Source organism: Athene noctua, chromosome 5, assembly GCF_965140245.1.
Source record: "Athene noctua chromosome 5, bAthNoc1.hap1.1, whole genome shotgun sequence".
Lineage (NCBI taxonomy): Eukaryota > Metazoa > Chordata > Aves > Strigiformes > Strigidae > Athene > Athene noctua.
In genome coordinates this window covers 7,457,668-7,478,269 of record NC_134041.1, presented here as the reverse complement: position 1 = coordinate 7,478,269, position 20,602 = coordinate 7,457,668, and the positions used below count along the sequence as shown (strand labels likewise).

General features: G+C 43.2%; 1 protein-coding gene across 2 annotated transcripts in view; it reads right to left on the bottom strand.

Annotated features, from left to right (window-relative positions):
• Window positions 1–14,592, bottom strand: part of RAB3B (RAB3B, member RAS oncogene family) — a 59,425-nt gene extending 44,833 nt beyond the window's left edge. Inside the window, exons 1-2 of one of the 2 annotated variants that reach the window (XM_074906217.1) lie at window positions 14,523–14,592; window positions 3,051–3,278 (exon numbers count right to left, since the gene is read on the bottom strand). In XM_074906217.1, coding sequence (XP_074762318.1) covers window positions 3,051–3,278 — 228 coding nt within the window. In that variant the 5' untranslated portion in view covers window positions 14,523–14,592. Of the gene's footprint in view, window positions 1–3,050; window positions 3,279–9,271; window positions 9,287–14,522 lie in introns of those variants that run through there. The other variant, XM_074906218.1, reaches the window with a different exon arrangement.
• Window positions 14,593–20,602: the final 6,010 nt, after the last annotated feature.

Sequence of the window (20,602 nt, the reverse complement as noted above, 5' to 3'; positions counted from 1 at the left end):
CATTAATATCTTTGCTATGTCCCAATCCTCTCAAACTCAAGAGATACTCCTTTCACATCTTTCAAAACAGAGCATTTCCCAGACTGCTAGGTCACTAGCACAACTGATAGGACTCTTTATTAAAATATCAATTGGTGTGACTGAGGTGTTAATGCCAACAAAGCAAAAGGCCCACTAATGACATCAAAATAAAACAGAGCAGAAGTCTTTTTTGATCATTACATTTGACAGCTTGTCAAATCTTGATTCACAAAATACTAACTTCCTCTAACTCAGCACAAACACAAAAGCTAGATCTCTAGTTTAAAAATTATTATCAATTCCTACGGGAGATATTAACCACAAGACAGGCCAGAAAGACATTTACTGATACAGCAACACACTGTTAGCCTTTATGTGCAGCTGCTTGGCACTTGTGAATTTTTCTTAGTTTTAAAAAACCCCAATGCGCATTTTGTAGCTGGAGTCTTATGCCCAAATACTGTGTTCTTCTGTTCAACACAGGCAAAGTCAATGTAGAAAGTCCCGCTGATCTCTCTGGATAACAGCACAGCAGTAGGAACTTCACCCCACCTTGAGATTTGCAGGACACAAAAGGTTATTTGTGCACAGACCTTGAGCACCTCCAGTCTGCCACAGCTGCATACACTTAAGAGCTCCACAAGCACCCATGAAATGAAAGAGACCTGGCTCCGCAGAACAGAGAACATTCGATGTTTCTAGAAGTGCTCCTCTCTGGATTTTATAAAGACATTTGAAGTAATTAATTTAAATGCTTGTACCTTCTCCTTCTTCACTTATTAGTTTCACATTAAACGTGATTCAGGTACGAATTAACATCGAGTTTAGGGGGAGCATAATTAAAAAAAAGTCAACTAGCTAGAAAGTTGTAAGTAAAAGCAAAGCATTCAATGGAGCCACAGGGTCCCACACTCACAGAAACTCAACAGGGGCTGTAAATCATTTTAAAAAATAATTGGAAGACAGGTTGGTAAGAAAACTCTTCCTTCCTACACACAAGAACACATAGTTTTGGTATGCTAATGACCTCCACTACTACTAAATGTACTCTGTACATCAAAATAACAAGTTTAATCTCAGGACAGGCAGGAGGCAAACAAGTTCAAATACTGTGTTTTTTATAGAGGTACACACTTAATGTTTTTGTTAAGGTCCTTAAATCATGACTCACAGCAGGGAAGCATGCAAAGAGCACAGAAAGAGAGAAGAAAAAAGCACAAGTCACTCTAGAAACTGTCAAACACTTACATAAACCTTTTATTGAAAATAAATTTTAAATCAACAGTGTTGTTGGTAACTCCAACATTACAGGTCCTATAGATAGCACCCTCTGAGGAATCCACCTGACATCTCTTTTCATAAGAAGTTTAAGGTTATTAAAACCTTTTTCCCTCCAAAGCCTACAAACATTTAATTAAAACTAGTGCTTAATTAATTTTAATCCCAGTATCTTTGCAAAAAACCCAAATATTTCATGGTGCTTTCTGTCCTGCTTTTACACAACTTATTAGTGAATTTCATGTTCCAAGATTAAGAAAGACAAAACAGATGGAAATTGTCTTTAGTTACTTATGGGGCTTGAAGTCCAAACATTCCTATTACCTAAACCCTAAATTAAATCAAACAGTTTCATGCCAGGTTATCTACATTAGTTTTAATGCCAGAGGTTTGCGACACAAAGATGACATTTTATTAAATAATTTGTTGTACATTGTACCCAGCAACTCAGAAATAAAATTAATCATATTGTTGCAGTTAAAAAAAAAAAAAAGTTCCTCATTTCAGATTCTATTTTACTGTGACTCTTCAAGACCATCACATTAAAAAATGTGATTACTATTAAATGCAATAATACATTAAATACATTTAAAAGCAATAATTAAAGATTAACTATAAATCAAGTGTATATAGATCAATTAGACTATGCTTGTATAATAGCTGGGGCAGGGTCTGGGTAGCAAAGCTACACAGTTTCAACTCATCTTCAAGCCTGAATTTTAACTTGTGGGAGAAACAACTAAGTAGACAGCTACTTTGAGTCAGTGAACTAACCCCTTTGAAATTGTTTAAGAGAATGTAAGTCTCATAACTTCTATTTGAGATCTTTTATGCAAGGCAGACAAATTGTTCAAACTGGCCTTTCAGCTAGAGCCCCATGGTACTTTAAGTAATCTGAGCCTAGGCTTTTTAAACACGCCAAGTAATTCACTGGGACGCAGAGGGTTTAAGCACCATCAGAATAAATTGCACTTGCACTGTAGGATTTAAGTCATTTGCCAGCAAGTAGAATAAAACAAAGCACTTGCTTGCCATAAAAAGGAATATCATAAGCTACTGACACAATTACTTGCAGCTCAAGAACTCTTTTTTTTAAAAAAAAAAAAAACCAACAAGGTAGGATGCTGTAATTCAAAAAGGCTGAAAATGTCCCATGACCAGGTGTTTGAGCAGAGGGACCCTCCATCTTACCTGCACAAGTTCTCTCCCCATTTGATTTACCAAGAAGTTGTGTCAGCAGAGATGGTTTGAAGCATACCTCTGTCTTCCCCTGAAGAATCCTGGATGGATGAAGTGAACTGGCTTGGCACTGATGAGTGGGCACAGAAGTTGTAGGAAGATACAAGTATCTTACGTGGAGGACATAAGCTGCTAGTAGAATCTATGCCTAGGGTTCACTCATTAAGTGCTCACTGAATTTCTTCACCTACTAGTGCTCACTCAAAAAGAGGTGGCTACTAAAGGGCTCCAGACCTGCTTGGGGTTTGCTGCAGTTTAATAGTTCACTGACTGCTAAGAACATAGAGCAGCTGCTTAAGACCATAACAGGAGTCCCACTAGTTGAGTGAGACAGTAATACAAAGGGAACTTACTCAGCTATACTGCAGGGGTACAAATGATAAAGCCACACAAAACTTATGAACAATCAAATTCTGTATTAATTCAAAAATCTACTTCCAAACAAGCTATTTTTTACCATCATATCTTTGCTGGGTTTAATATAAAGGATTTGTAAAAACACTGGCACTTACCCAAATCTGCAGTTTCACCCGCTTGTCATTTCTATAAACTGTTTTCACTTTGAAGTCAATTCCTACTGTGCTAACGAAGGCTGGTGTGAAAGTGTCATCGGCGTATCTGAAGAGGAAGGATGTTTTGCCCACGCTGCTGTTGCCAATGATCAGGAGTTTGAACATGTAATCAAAATTTTGATCTGAAGTATCTTTCTGCCTGTATCTGGCATCTGTTACTGAAGCCATCTAAGAAAATGACAAATATTGAAAAAGAACAGATTTAAGAGCAGTTCATCATTTGTTTTCCTAAACTGTGTACCATATGTTTAGTTTATCTCTCTTCATTCTAATATCATAACCACTACATTTGCTTAATAAAGAGGATCACACCTTGAAATCTGCTTTTAAATCCTGGCTTTACATTTCTATTATCCACTTGTACTGGTAAGAGTACCAAACCCAAGAAATACACCTGTTGCACCACTTTGTGTTGAAAAGAGTAACAGATGGCTACTGCAGATTGTTCAAATAACTAGTGGGGAAACAGCATTCTTTACTCCCCTGGCAGGGTGGCACTTCTGTTGCTCAAATAAACTGGAGTGCTGCAACCAAGAACTAAAATCTTTGACAGTGCATCCAACTATGCAATTCATTAAACAGCCTCCAAGGCAGGTAAACCTAAATAATTCCTTTTATGACTACTAGGGAAAATGTGCATTTCCAGCACATGCACCACCACCATTTCATCCTTAGAAAAGTTCTGTCCTCAACATTTACAGAAGAAAAAAAAAAGCCATGGGAGAAGATGAAACACCAGGAATTTCAGCTGAAAACTGAATCCATCCAACACCTATCTACTCTCAAGACTGCAATTAAAATAAACAGCAGTTGCATAAAACATGAGGGCTCAGTGGGGCTGGAGGTAGCATTTGGAAAGGATAAATTATCCCTTTTGATATGGGGGAAATAAGAGTTGAGGATGTTAGTGGGATGGGGAGGGGCAAAGATGCAGCCTCAGAGATCCCTCCTTCTCCTGTGACCCTGAACTGGATTCAGTAACCAAAAAAACAACTGCAGAGTCTGAAATATCAAGATGGGTGGAGCTCACTGAGCTGCTTTAACATATGCAGCTCAGACATTCCATGGGAGAAGGCAAGTCCCTTTTTATCTGTTTGTACAGAGCAGAAGACAACTACATAGACCAAATTACTACGGAGAGGAAAAAAAGGAAAATTTACCTTTTAACAGATATACCACACTTTTCATCTGTAATGCCATTTCAAAATCTACTCCACATCAAAGAAGCAAAGATCTTGGCTCCTTAAAACCAGTCAGGGGGTTGTGCAAATTGGGGCAATGACAGCATAGGTCTGATCAGCAGTTTACTCATCCACCAAACTAGGACTCCTGCTACTGTGTGCAGTGTCAGAAAGCCCTGAGTGGAGACCAGAGTCTCTTCTCTTAGCAGCCAAAGATCCAAACCCTCAATTCAGATTCATTGACATCTTTGGGAATAAAACTCCCACCAACGTCTACCATGTGCCCAAATACTTTCCTTCTTAGCAAATCTCACCTGTGCACAGGACTTCACTCACCCACTGAAACAAAACAAAACACACAGCTCAAAACTCACTGAAGTTAAACAGCTATAAACCAAAATGCTGTCCAAAGGCAATTTAAATTGGGATGACAACAGTTTAACTTAAATTCCCAACAGAGGGGAAACAAACCAAAACCAACCCAGTTTAAATTTCAGTAAAATATGCATGATGGTTTATCTCTGACTAAACACGTGCAACTTTTTCACACAGAAAAGAGCTGGTGCAGCAGACATTTCATTCACAGACTGCATTAACAAGGACAGTTTCTGAAGAACTTTATCCATAGCTCAATAGTCAACAGCTGCACTGAATGCAGTAAAATCTTCCCACAAGTAATTCTCTGTAGGATACAACACAATTCTGACACAGACTCTTCTGAAATTCAGCTGCTATTCAGTAACACTACAGTCCTTTGCAAGCACTCCAGAAAACCCAAGTACAAATTTCCTTCCCACCAGTGTATCAGAAAAGAGCTCTTCTACTCATGCCTTGTGATTCTTAACAGGAATTTCTCAAATGGAAAATTCAACATCCAACTGACTTACACACACACACTCAGGCCAAGGCACCCACCGCCTCAGTTCGAATGTTAGAAATCTCGGCTGCAAAAAATTATGAATCCAGATGATTGGTTGATTTGTACCATCACCAAGCTGGAAGACAGTAAGAAGTTGTCTATTTGAGTCATTTATCTTCCTCATACACATACATAACTTCCACAAATGCCCCTGAGAACACATGTGCACTTACTAAAGGAAAAAAGAACTAAAAATCTCTACCTCTCCATTCCACTCACAAAGGCTTGAAAAAAGTCAGATGCCCTCATCAACTTGAAGCCTGGTCATGTAAAGAATTGGAGTCAGACCTTTAACAAAGAAATATTCCACTGATCATAGAGGAATCAATATTTTCTTTCTATCCCTGCCTTCACAGAATCCGTCCACACACTCCAAACTGATCTTTCAAATGAAACACTGCTGCTTCTATTAACCCCCCTAGATTGCTATAATCAAAAGTATACCTGGCTACAAATGTGACTTTCAGATCTCAGTTAAAAAGCAATTACAGAATGCGGCCAGCTAGAGCAGCTTTGTTAGAAGCACAATGCAGAAAATAAGATCAAATGATACTTGTACAGAACGTGGGGCTGTTGTCATAGAAGCACAACACTCACTGGCCTGTGCGTGCCACTGTGCTACACTGAAGATGCTGCAGGCCAGCTCCTTGAATCATTAGAGGCAGCATCGAAGCACAAAAAATTTCAAAGGAAATTCCATCCCCTTGCTTAAATTTGACTTTTTCCTTCCCCCTCCTCTGGTCAATAGAGTGAAACCAAAAGGACTTCAGTGCTAATTACTGATTACTCCTCCGATTGTAGATCATTACTGAAGCTGTACTCCACCAGCGTTTGGGCTGAAAGTGTTCACAGGGCTGCCCCTGAATTTGCACTTGAATCCTGAAGCCAGGAACCAGCAGACCTCTCTCCCAATTCTCCTCCCCTCCCTTCCTCTTCCCCACTTGTTGTCCCATCCCTGCTCCAAGCGCTCCCTAGTTATGTCAGTCCTGAAGACCACGCAGAGAGCTGGTTCAGAGAACAGAGAGATCCCAGTTAAAAATAAATCCTCCTACAACTTCTGTTTTGCAGGGCTGTTTTTAAAGTTGTTTCAGTTCCCGATCCAGCACTGCTGAGGGAGCTAAGCAGAGGGGCCCAAGTGGTGGGAAGCGATGGCAGTTGCTATGCTACTGAAAGGTCCACAAAAATCACATCTCCTGCACGCCCTCCGCACCTGGTGGAGATTCAGCCTCAGCAGGAGGGAAAAGGTGACAATACATCGATGTCGGGCAGCTCTTGTCTGCCCAACTTGTCAGAACATCTCATGCAGCCATTGCTCCCAGAGGATTTTATTCTCTCCTTGGTGGACTGATGTTTAGCCGGCAGTGTAACCCCCTGACACATATGCTACATATGCTCTTTGCTTGGGGCGACTCTAGCATCTCTGCTGTTTTACCAGGACATGCAGACTAACTAGGGTTTTGTTACAGAAGACCAATTCAAATGAGACCAGCACACAGAGTACAAAAGAGAAGCTTGTGACTTTCCATTTTGACTGCCTTGGAATAATCCTCAAGAAAATACCTATACAGGAAAGATTTAGCTACATTACAGAAAACCCATTACACAGAAGAAAAAGCTGCCAATCAGACTGTCCTTAGGAACACTTCAGTATGAAACCTTGCATCTTTCAGTTCTTTACCTAGGTAGTCCACTTCTTTGTAGCTAAGAGCATACTAATACTGACAACCTGTTTTCCCCATATGCTTTAGCAATGGGAACAAGGTCTCAAACACGTCCACTTCCAACTAGTTTTGTGAGAATAGGCAGTTATGTAGCTATGAGATACCTTATAATTTCCCTATTGAGGAAAAAGCCTGCAGTGTGAGCTCGTCTTTTATTAGACAAAGAAACCACATAGGAGGAGGATGCTACAAATGCTCTAAAGCAATAAAATCTTAATCAGAGCTTATTAGCCACCAAAGAATATGTTCCTCAGTCAAGGTGGCTCTCCTGCCTTTATTTTCTGATTTGCTCTAATGAAGTTTCAAAAAAACAAGCCTATCACCCTAAGACACCTCCATGGGAAACCAGCCTTTGCTGCTTTCAGTACTCACTGAAATGTGTCATACAGATTCTTCACGCAGCTGTGCTTTTTAATTTGTGAGCAACATCACAGTGAAGAATCAAACTGGTTTGTAGTGCAGCACAAACCATCAGTGTTACCGCTCTTACAAATCACTAGAAGTGGTCACTGCTGCCCCTGTTCTGCAGTATTTACAGTCTACAGACAACTTCTGTGAAAAGCAGCACACGAACCATCTAAAGGTGATGGTGCTGGCTAGAAATCAACTGGTATATCTTACCATCCATTTATTCGCAGAAGAAAACTAAAGCTGACTTCAGGTGTTGCCAGCCCTTACAGTTTTGGCTACAAACTAATGGAGGGCTGCTCTTCCCTATCCTCTCACAGACAGGAAGAAATCTGATCGTTACCCTTAGAAGTTGAGGCGTCTGTATTAGCATGGGTTTGTTCACAGACATGACTGCTTCCACATCCCATTCTCTTTCACAACATTGCGAGGAAGAAGCCTGAATTTGGAAAAGAGTCTCCTTGTCTGATGTCAGTCACCTTGGTTAACCATGAAACACAGTCACACTGATGGAACTTATCCTTCTAACTACACGCTAAGACATAACTGCAATTTCAACTTGTTATGAACCTGTGTATTACGTATATTACAAGTTCTGTGCATTTCTAACAGTAAAAAGATCTTTCAATATTTGTCACTGCTTTATTTTTAAAGCCAAAATGGAAATGTTTTACATGTTACATATGTTTTCTGTTATATAGGACCAGTGGCAATTTAAAAGTGACTAACTGTTTCACAGCAGCAGCTAGCACACACACGTTTCTTTTATTAGGCAGGTGAGAAGATGGGGGTGAAACTGCACCCCTGTATTTCTACAAGTCAAGGATCTTATGATAGCATCCTACTCCAGGCAGGGTCCAGCCTCATTTTGTGTGTGTTCAGCAACTGAGCCTCTGCTGTTTCTCCTGGTACACTATTTTACTGCCTTACAGAGCTATCAGTGTTAAACCATTCCTTTATTTCAGAGTCCAAACTTCCTTTTTCTTACTTCCATCTTACTGTTCCTGAGTCCCAGTGCTCAAGATCAGCCAACAGAGAAAAACTGAGAAAGAAGTTAACAACTATTGGTCTAGAAGGAATAAGTGGTAACAGCAGCCAACAAGAGAAGGGGCACAGTCACAAACACAGCTGTACCTGTTAGGCTCCTTGCTACCCATAGGCACTGAGGAGTGTGGGAGGGAAAAAAGAGATTATTAAATACTCATTTAGTAAAAGCAGAAATAATGAGGCTAACTAAAAGTAGAAGATTCAAAAAAAAAAAAAAAAACCAAACATACATAGTGCTAAAGTCAAACAGATCACACATATGCAAAGGCTCTTATAGAAACGTAAGACAAGAGCCTTGTAGACAGCTCTGAAGATGCTAAAAGACCATGAAAACTATACAAGAAGTTATGTGGTAGGGAATAAACAAAAAAGTAACTAAACAAAAACATTTCTTCATCTCTAACACTTGCAGCTTAGCAATAATCCATAAAACACATTACTGACATGCAGTGTTAATGTCGAGATTTAATACCTTGTTGTTTTGGGTTTTTTTCCAAAAACTTTTTTAAAAGTGCATCTACATTAAAAATATTCTAGTTCACAATTTTATGCCAATTTTCTATTATAAAAACTCACTCTGTTATGTGCTCTGTCATCTGAAAAAAAAATGTGGGTTTGTTGTTTTTATTTTTCTTTCTCAGGAATTAAATTAAATCCTGAATCAGATTTTTATCAAGCAATGAAATTTTTTTTACAGCAAATGTATGCTGTCTTAAGAATAAAGCCCATAAATGAAACAAGGCCATGACCTTAAGGAATCATACAAATGCTGTACTACAAGAGAGATTTATCAGAAGCAGAAAACAAAGTATGAGCAGTTAACATAATAAATATTAACATAAATATAATAAATGGTAATAAATATTGCAAGCAAGTGATCGTTACCAATTTAGATCTATAACCCACAAGACAGATGGAGGCTTTGCTGTGAGTATATTAATCAAGAGAGTGGTCGAACTGTTGAATCTGCAATGTAGAAGCAAAAGGATTACAATGTTTAAGATAAAGATGGATAATGAGAATATTATGGAAGAAACTAATGGATTGGTAGGTTAGACCATGACCACGCTGCTGTGTGAAGGTCTGAGCTTCCTTCACTGAAGGCAAAGACCTGTAGCGCCCAAAGAGAACAAAAGCAGTGCTAGAGTTAGTGACAGGTATTAATATAAGAGCAGATATTTGGAGCCATCCGTTTAAAATTTATTAAAAGGGAGGTTATCTAGATTAATCTAAAGTAAAAGTTCTAGATAAATCCTACAAGTGGATGCAAAACCTCAGCTAGGAATCATTATACCTGTTGTGCAGAAAGGCAGTAAGGTAAATGGAACCAAGGAGCAGCTGAAATACATCTGTATACACTGGTGTTCTGCACAAAGCCTGGGTCAAAGTCTACTGTGCTGCAAAGGCAAACTGAGATAGGACGTGGAAATGTCTGCGACTTACAGCACATCTATACAAAAATAACTGCCTTAAAGTAATAGTTATTCCAGATTTCGAGCAGAAAAACATAACAGAATTTAGTCCTCTTTTTCATGACTAATATAATCTAAAGGCCAACTTTGTCCCTGGTGCATTTCCACTCCAGTAAACAAGGGTAAACCACCATTTGTCATCTTGACTTACATTATCTTGCCTTGTGGAGACTGCCAAAACACGTGGACAAATTCAGACCTTTTGTAAATAACAAGCTGCAGCTACCTATTCCAGGACAGAATGTGGATCAAACAAGGACAAATCCTTTCTCACGATTCACACAATGGACAATCACCTCATCTGGCAACAAGACAGCACCTTGCTCTTGCCCGTTTTTCAGCATCGGTTATGTTTCCTCCTGTTCTCACATCCCTCCCCTCCGCAGCTGTTGCTCCCCATGACAGCCTCTGGCACACACATCAAGTACTGTCCAGAACTTGATTTTGAGGTGTCATCTGAATAACCTAATTGATAGATCTACAACAATAATAATTCAACAGTGCAAACAGAAGGAAAATTAATTCTATTTTTATTACTTTAAAAATGTAAGCCTTGATTTAAATCTTGACAGCAAAAACTAAAATTGATTTATTAATGAGTCCAGAAGTCTTTGCAAGAAGATGCTTGTGGTGGATTTGTTCCAGAATTCACATGCTTCAAATGAGTTCGATATATGCATGACCACTGAAGGATAAAAACCTCTAAACAATGTAGGCAGTTATTTATTATTGCCCATTCAGATTTGGGAACACAGGCTTTAAAAAGTCTTCAAAGAATTTGCTGAGTGTGGAATGAAAGTCGAAAACCTGAGGATATCATCCCTTTTCCATCAACTCCCTAACTTTACAACTCGATTTTGTTAGTCAGCAGGCTGGGACTGTTGTTAGAAAGATTTCCTCAAGCCAAATGTCCCTCTGTGTCTGGAGCCATGCCTCTCCCATTTCCTGCATGATGTTCAACATCCTTTTAGTCCATTTTAGACCCACAACAAAACTCACAGGAAGGAGGAATTAGTCACTCATTCTACAACAGCAACAAATGTAAAGAAATAAGACTTCCCACATTTTTAGCTCTCTTCTATGAGTGTTTTCATTGCACCTCTTTTATCATCACATAGTTCCATGCCTGTTGGCAAGCATGCTACTCCAGGAGATACAGAGAAAAATATTTAACAGTACAAAGATTTCCCCTTATAAAGGGTAGCCACTAACTGAACCCAGCTGAGCTCTCTCCCAGAGGATGCACGGAACAAGAGTTTTACATCTGCCTTATGCCCTAAAGAGCAGATGAAGAGATTTCCGCAATTCCCTGAATATTCCACCAAGTTTGGGAACCCCAGGAGCCAGTCAGTTTCTAGACCTATGGAACAGCCAGCTGAATCTGACCCTGAAACCAGTGCTGTCTCCAGAGAACAGTGCGAGCTGAAGAGGTTGATTGCTATTACAAAACTTACCATCATTAAAGCTTGCTTCCCGTTACAAACATTGCAGCGATGACTGAGGTAACAGACTTCAGTCCCCTTCTCATCTGCTCTCCTGCCTTGCAGTTCTGCCACGGTTTCTCTGAGAATGAACTGGCTATAGTGAAATACTTCTGAGTATCTCACTGTTGAATACACCGAAGCAGCAGTGATATTAAAACACCCAGAGAAACATAAGACAACTCTGTAACAACTCTGCTACAAGGAAGAGAGGTGTAGCTCCCTGCTGATCCTTCCCCAGCTGTCTGGCAGGGCACAGCTATGTTCTGTGCCGGGATACAGCCCTCCATGGAGAAAGCCGTAACCATGCCCTCCCACGGTGGTGGAAGATAAGGTGAGTTCAGGTACCTGATGGAATTCCTACTATCTGGAGCTGGAATCACACCATACGGAGATTCAGGCAGACACCCCTCCACCAGTGCACAGGAGACAAGTTACAGGTTTTTCTGCATCACCAGGTCTAAATCCTTTCATTTACAGGTAAAAGCAAGCTGCTGTCTTGACCAAATCAGGTGACTGGAGGTTGGTATTGTCTTCTAGTAACCACCTGTAAACCAGAACCACGTGGAGACAGGGCCAGCTCAGGATACCTCTGCAGCACAGTAGTTTAATTTGCTGCATTTTGTCCTCCTCCTCCAAGCAGAAAATCTGTGATGAACAAATTATTTTGTTTCTCTATGCTATGATATTCTCCATGCTGCAAAGTAAACCGCCTGCTAACCGGGATTAGGACAAGCACCCTCACAATTCCCACTTTTTAATTGTCTAGTACTTCCAAAGAGAAGTCTTATTGCTTACCTCAGAGATCAAATACCACCAATGCTGCAGTAAGCTAAGCACACAGTTCCAATTTTAGCTCACTAAATATTGCAGAACTTTAAGCACAAGATACATTTTAACAGCAAGAAGCATACCTGAAATCACCAGTGCAGGACATTCCTCAATGTTAGCGTCTCAATGAGAACTGCCTCAGAAAAAAAATACTCCCTTGGGCTGAACTAGAAACAGAGAACAGACGTGGACTTACTGGGGAGGGTTAAGTGGGTGTGAGTGCCTTTCCCTGGCACTACGACCAGCCAGGTGATGCAAGACCCTGAAACACGATGCTGTGAACTGCCCATTTTGATCTGGGGCTGCATCAGATCATATGAAAATGAAAGTAGGGAAAAACTATCTGAAACCATGCAAGTCAACTGACGTGACTATGACATGACAGTGACAACTAGTATGCTAATGAATACTATATGTATTGCTTTGCTACACCTAGATGTAGCAAGAACTACTGCTATTAAAACCTAAAGCTACTAAGTCTCCTGAGTTTGTTACCTGAAAATGTATTGAATCTGCAAGGAGGGCAGCACAGTTTTGTCAAAATTGCAAAGGAAGCTTGATTTAAAGATTGATTTGTTTTCCTCTCTTCTTACTTATATTACAAATTGTCCTGATAAAACAGTTCTGAAAGCAGGGATCACACCAAGGTCTCAGTAAATGCATATACAGCCGCTTCCATAATAGCGAGCACAACAGGAAATTAAACCTTCTTAGTTATACACATACATACAGCAGCATATGGATTTGATCTTGTACCCACTATAATCCAATACAGTGCTCCCATGATCTGGGTACAGATTCAAATACACAGATCAAGACTGTAGTTCTACTGACATTTTTACCTTGGGAAGGAGAGGGAGGGAAAAACCCACTTAAAAGAGGAGGTTTATTTGAAGCCAGAGCTAATCCAGGCTACTATGAAGCCCCACAAACTGTTACTAGCATAGCTAAGAGTGCAGCACTGGGTCAGAAGTGAGCAATGAGGAACAAAGCAGGAGAGGCTGAAACCAGGTTTATCACCAAGGAAGTGCACAGAACCATGAATTTCCTCCTTCCGAGGCCACGGTCTTATATTGTCTCGGGTCACAGGAATATCCAGGTTAAAAGTAACCCCTGACCCCAGGGGTTAGAAGTTGGTTTTGATTAGGTCTTTTTTTTTTTTTTTTTGTCAGGTTAGTCTTAATTTAGGTCAGATCAACTTGATGCAGTGCACAAACATACCCCTGCCTGTGTCGCAAGAAGGAAAGGACATCACGGAGACAGAACCTTGGGAGGTGAAAAGGTGGCAACGCTTGTGCTGGTGTTTGCAATATCACCTGCGGCCCCACAGCGCGATGCTACCGCGCGCATCAGATGCCACCGCCTTGCCGCTGGCGAGCACAGAGAAGACATCGGGGAAGAAAAACAACGCAGAGTCTCAGAACACACGGCAAAAAGATCATTGTGGCAGCATAAACTGGAAAAATTGGAGAGTTTTTTACTTTTCATGAATTAAATCGGAATGACTGATTTGTTTTGGCTCTGTGTAACAGGTTCGCTTCGGGGCGGCGTGGCCGTGTCCACCCAGGCTGCGAGTCCGTCCTGCCCCCTGCACGGCGAGGAGCCCACCCGCGGGTGGGGGGTCAGCCGCCAGCGCCCAGCGGGGCCGCGCAGTCCCGGCTCTCCCCTTCAAAGTGCAGCAAAACCAGAAACAACAGAAACAAAACCCCGCGTTTCCCGGCAGTTCGTTTTACCGCCGTACGGTTTTTTGGGGCTGAAGTGCCGCAACAAACTGAGCAGAAAGCAACCGCCCGGGGTGGCAGGACCTGACAAAGGTTACGCACCAGCTGGAAAACAGCCGCGAAGGCCCCGGTCTCCGGCCTCCCCCCGCGCCGCTCAGGATATTTCAAAGATAAAGCAGTGTTGTATCACCTCTCGTTGCCGATAAATATTTATTTTAGAGATGTAGCTGCCGTCGCCTTCTCCTCCCCGCCGCTCCCGGGGCTCTGCCTTTCACACCACACCTCCGGGACACAGGGCACCCATCCCGCCCGTCGGCGCCTGCCGGGGCCGGGGACCGACGCCCGCCCCGCGGGGGCCACTTGGGGCCGGGGCACCTCCTGACACCCGCCCGGCCCGGGGACAACCGCGACGCTCGGGGCTGAGGAGGGCGGCAAGAGTTTTTGGGGACGGTGTGGTGGGGCGAGGCGAGGCGCGGTTCCCGCCCCGCGGCGGGAGCCTGAGGGGAAGGGGGAGGGGGGGGGGGTGACGCCCCGGCGCCCGTCCCCTCTCACCGTTACTTTCGAGGGGAAGGCTGCGCCCCGACGGCGCGTACCGCGGCGGGAAGAAGACCCCCGGCCCCGCGGCTCTTACCTGAGGCGGAGGAGCGGGAGCGCCGCGCCGAGCCGAGCCGAGCCGTGCGGGTCCCGCGGCCGCTGCTCGCGTGGCGGGAGCCGCCCCCCCGCCGGCACCTGGGGCGGCCCCGGGGGCGGAGCGGCGGCGGGGCCGGAGGGCGGGAGCCCCGGCGGGGGCTGAGGGGGGTGTCCCGGCCGTGCGCGGCGCCGCTCCCCGCCGGCCGCCGGCGGAAGGATGGCAGAAGGGAAGGCAGGCGGCCCCAGCACACCGGGGGCCCCGTCCCGGGGCCCGCCCTCCGCCCCCGGGATGTGAATCACCTCGGGTGTTCCTGGAGCCCCGGTGGCAGGGACCGCGGTCCCAGGTGCGACCCTAATTTGTCATTCGAGTCGCACTCTTTATGCAGTCTGGAATTCACTTCAGTAGAACCGTTAACTCTGAAGCCTAGTGGTGGCTGTGGCATCAGGAACTACATCTCTGCTGGTGAGAAGACAAAAAAAATGAGGCGGTGGCTGAGATCTCTCTAAGTTGCTTTCCTGAAGGTGATCTGATGAAGAGGTTGCAGCAGAATCTGTTGGCTTTATAATCCTACAAACAGACCCCGAGTTCAACATCAGAGACCTGATTGCAGCCTCTCCCTTGCCAGGAAACCAAAACAGTTTTCAGAGTTCATCCCCTAGAGAAAGCGAACAAAGTCATGGGCCTTTAAACGTGTCTCTGACATAACTAATGATGTGCTTCCCAAACAGCCAGCAAAGATGGCAGCGCCTTTTCCCACTGTCAGGCTTTAAGCAAGTGCTTAAGTACAAAGACAAGGCTCTTGATCATCACCGGGAGAGGACGATTCCTTGCGAGGGGAGGCTGAAGCAAGAGTCAACTAAAGATCCGGGAACTGCAGGTTTCCTATCTTGTCTCATTGCCTAGCTAAGCAGTCAGCAGGGACCACCTCTGAACTCAGGGCTCTAAATTTGGGGGGCGCAGGTGCTGGTGCACCTTGCCGTGTCCCCAGAAGCACCATTCCCTTTCCTCCAAGTCTCGTGGTGTGCTATCGTGTTTGGTGGGCAGCACTTTGACTCAGCTTGGACACTGCCCAGACAGGACAGAGATTGCTTTGTCTACTTGTAAAAGCTTTTTGCACATCTGGTGATCTTCAGTAATCGTCTCTGGACTGGCTTGTAGGTCAACCAGCCCTTGGAGAAGCTTTAGCTTTGTAACAGTTCAGCCACTTTAAAGGAGTCTGTAAATTGCTTTTATTGATACATTTTCCCCAGGGCAGCTGACCCGTTAAGAATAGTGAGAACGTAGAAAGCCAGAGAGAGCAATAGTGCTATGTAACTAGCCAAGGTGTGTTTTTTAGGAGCAATCACAGGAGAGATGCAGAGAAGCTTCGAGGAGCACCTCACTGCAGATCAGAGATGCCATACAGCTTCTCCATTTCATTCAAGCCAGAGCTATCTGCCAGGTGGTCCAGGAGACAATTCTAGCCAGCATCAGAGTGATTTTCTACCCTCATCTAGAATGTTTATTTGCCATCAAGACCCCAACTAAAATTGTTGTATAAGCCAGGCCCTGATTTAAGCCTTAAGCAAGGTGTCAGCTTTGTGTAAGCAACTTGATATAATCCATAGCGTAACAAAATCCCAGGCTCATGGCAATGGTTATTTCAAAGACAGTCTAACAGGCTTGACAACTACAAAAGTCTTTTTAGCTTATTGCAATCCACTGATTGCTCTGGGAAATGTGATCTCTAAATTTTCTAAAACTTGACTTCCACCCTACCCAACACAGTGTCTGTGGTGAATGTGATAATACTTTGCCTTCTGTCTGCTGAGCGATGCTCAATCTAGAAGACCATTGCTAGCCAACAGCCCTACAAAGCACCAACGTGGAAGGCAAATGGTCATGGGCAGATACCTACACCTTTGATGCAAAGGGCACATTATAACTTAGGCTCACTTGGGCATCTGCTTGATGATCACCCGATTTAACATCCCATGATCCCACCACAAGCACCAGAGACACTGTTCAGGCTAATTTCTAAAGGCTTTTCCAGATTTCATGCCATCCTTGAAATGCCAGTGTTTATATGCAAGCCCTTTCTCAGTCAGGGCTAACTGAAAGAAGAAGGGATGCATCCAGGTAATTAGGAGACAAGGGAATTTGTAGTGGTTCTTTCTGTCTATCATTTTGTTTAGCCACATTTCTATAATTTATGGAGTGAATATTGTTAGCTCTCCTTCCCCTTCAGGACTTAACATTGTACAGTTGTGGGTTGCTTACACAACTTCCAGTGAGAGGGATCTGTATTATTTTAGATTTATAGATGTTGGAACAGGAGAGATCTCCCACAAGACCACGGAGGAGGAAGGGAAGAGCAGATATTTTGCTTTATCTTGTTTTCTGACATATGAATCTATCTCACTCTCTCACAGCAGTCATGCGAGCACATATATCAAGCACAACGTGCATATTCTACTACTCTCCCAACAACTCTCGTTCAAGTTACACAGTGCAATTGATCTAAGGAAACAATTTTAATCTTTTCAGTTCTCTCTTTTATATTTTATTTTTATTTTCTTTAAATAAAACCAGTGTTTTATTTATTGATTTATTTACTACTAAAGAGCAGTGCCAAAGCATTTAAATCAAGGATGATGGTCTGTTGTATGCGATGATGTAAGTAGTAATGATACTAATGACCCTGAGTCTAAGAGACTCATTGTCTAAGCTCACAATAAGCATTGGGAATACATAGACAAAATTGCATCCCAAAGAAGCACAGTTTGCACACAGAGCAGTGGTTTCAGCTCATTACCAGCTGTTGTCCAGGCAAGCTAGGTGAAAACATGCCAACCATAAGGAGAAAACAAAATCCCTTTTATTTGAGTGGGTAGCACTCACCCAGGTGCTTCTTCACCTCAGTGTGGAATAAACAGCATGTATGCCTCATGCTATGTCCTCAAGATGTGCACGAATTTCATTTTCTTTAACGGGGCCAATGCACCAAAATCCTTACAAACGTGATTTTGAAAACTGTTCGTAATATTAGAAACAACACAATAAAGTGACATCCAAATTTGACCGTGCTGCCAAAGCAGCTTCTTTAATACACAAATTTAATGTTGTGTCCTGAAACACATTCAAAAGTGGGGAGAACATCTGCAGTTCTTATCGACTAGTGTTTCTGCAGCATGTCTACCTACATCATACTGTGCATATGCAAAATGGCCCAAAAATTAGTATATTTCAACAAATGATCTCTAACCAGCAACCAGTTATTTACGGCCTTAACCAAATTCAGTCCAGACTGTCCTGCCCCTTCAGCCCTGCCCCAGCTCCTCCTGCAGCTCCGGTGAGCCTTCACTCCCTTGCCCTGGCTTGGAGAGGCAGCAAAGGGATCATGCCCTTTTCTAGAAGGGGAAAACTCTAGGAAGTTCTCTGCCCTTCATCCCCCACATCATGGCAGGGACACAAGAAATGGAAGAGGAGACATTTGCGTTGGTCAGAGGAAAGCAGAACATGGGAGCAGCTCAAAAAACTATCGACTGTTTTTACAGCGCCCACTTACTCGGTGATCCCACACCCGGGACATGCCTTGCCTGGTCCCTGGATGCTGCTTGATGAGCTACCCTGTCCTGTCCTGAGCTGACGCCAGCACGGGGTGGTGTGTAACAGCCTCTCTTGCTGTTCTGAGTCAGAATCTGGAATGTGTAAGCACAGGCCAGCCAGTCCCTGTTTCCAGCGTAGTTATGAATGGGGAAGTTTGGGGTTTCTCTCTTTTTATTTTTTTGGGTCCCTAATTGAAGGAACCTGCTGCAGATTTAGCTATTACAAAATTGTGCCATGACGTTTCTCACAGCCTGGAGAGGATCACTCAAATCTTGGACCCTGTCCCCACTGTGTGTGACAGGCCACAGGAGCTGGCTGGCAGCTGTCAGTGGAGATTCCTCCTCCTCTGGGCACACTGACATGGTGGCACCGGGCTGGTGCTGCAGGAGTGAATCACCACCTCTTGCAGGAGTGGTGCTCCCCGGACAATGGCAGGCCTGGGAACTGTGTGCAGCCACTCCTTACGCTAGACAAACTTTGAAAGGAAAAGCAAACTTGAGTTTATTTGACTAAACTGCTTAACAAGTCAGCACCTATTTCTTGGAGGAAGAAAGGGGGAATGAGTGAATGTGCCAAATAGTTCTGAGACAAAGAGACTGTTACCATTTTGACAGACTTTCATGATTGTTTCCTGGTTCCCTCCAGGCAGTAAGCTCCCCTGTCCAGTTAGTCCCAAAGACAATTTACACAGCTGTCTGGAAGTGGGGAGCAAATTTTTAGATAAACCTCATCTTTTGGCTTTGCTTTCTCTGAGATGAGCATGAACTTGCAGTGAAGTTCCCCTTTGTATCCCACTCTCTGGATAGAGTTCTGCTTGGTGTAATTCTCCCTTTACTGCTTTCTGAATCTCCATCCTCAGTATCATGTTTTGATCCACCTACAGCCACGGTTGTCAAGGAATAGCCCTGGAGTGGTTCTTCTAGTTGGGCAAACCCAATCAAGCATAATACTGCGTCAGCTGCAAATAAATAGCATAATGCACATGCAAATGCCTCTCCTCTTGCCAAAGTTACGAAAAGTTTCATCACCTCCAAGGGTATATGACCTTGTATTCATACAGGTTTAATAATATCTCACTTCAGAGCTACTCATTACACAACCTGTAAGTGAGGACAATGAATGAAGCTCACTAGCAGTTTGATACAGGCTAGGTATGATGGCAACAAACAGCCGTGGGGACGAAGGTGCATGTCAAGTAGATGGCTCCTAAACGCCACATGCCAGGATGACAGAGGGCACATTCTGGACATGGCAGCATTCTTGGTTGTTGCACTTTTGTTCCCTGCTGCTAAGCGTGGCAAAGGAAATGTTTCCCAAGTGTCTAGCTGACACTTCCTTAAAGCCTGTTCAGCCCCAGGTGCACAAAGCAACCTCTGCTCCCAGGCAGCCAGATGGCTAGCTGCAATCCAGTCACTCTTTAATTAACTTTGGGTTTTTTTTCCTCTGTGGATTGTTTCTGGGAGAAATAGCTGACAGCATGTTTGTTTACTTGAGATTGATTTGGCCTGGCAGTTCCCTGGGTCTATACTAAGAATTTTGAAGTGTCTTTGGATTTTTTTACCACCATAAAAGGAGTAGAAGCTGAGAGTTCAAGGGGATTTCTAAGATGCATCTAAAAAAATTATGTAAGTATGCAGGTTTTCTGCAAGTCATATGCAGATGGGCAGCACATGAAACAAAGCTGATGGGGGCAAACTAATCCGAGGCTTTGGTTGCTGTACACTGTTGAGCTGCTGCAGTGTATAATTAACTTCAAACGCAACTACGAGAAACGCTGACCTGTAAGCAGCTCCTCTAAACCCTGGGGAGTTGCTTGCATCCATAAAGTTACACAACATACATAAAGCACCTGTTGGATGGAAGGTTCAAGATATATCCCTCTGCACAGAAAATGCCAGCCAGCAGTATCACCTAATGTAGATTAAAAAGCAGGAGGGGATAAAGAATCTGCATTAGGAGTTAGCAACTAAAATTTCCAGGTATAAATCTAACAGGTAGAAAGAGAAAAATATTTAAGTAAAGATGCAAAGTAAGTTTACCCTGCAACCCAGAGATGTGAAGCAGCTTTTACACTTGTTAATTAGCTGCCCCTAGTAATCAAGCCATGGCAGCACTGTGTTGTATTCTACTGAGACCCCAGCTAGATTCCAAGCAGCCTAGCAAGTGCCAAGCTCCATCTTGCTACAGAGGACAAAAGCATGGTCTAGAAAAGAGCAAGTAGAAGGGAGGGTGGGGAAGCTGTATCAGCCTGCCATGTCTGCACATACAGAAGGTAGAAAGAATTAGAGAAAGAAGGCAGTCGAATAAAAAAAGGAAAAAGGATTATTATGGAATATATTTTTCCTTTGGATGTAGCAAGTCTGGAAGGCATAAAGTGCTGAAGAAGAGGATGTGCATGAGAGAAGAGGTGAAGGAGAGTGATTTTGAATCAGGATGGTCTGAAATGTAAAAGATGAAGTACATTTCCCACGTCGGTCACTGAAGGGAGATCT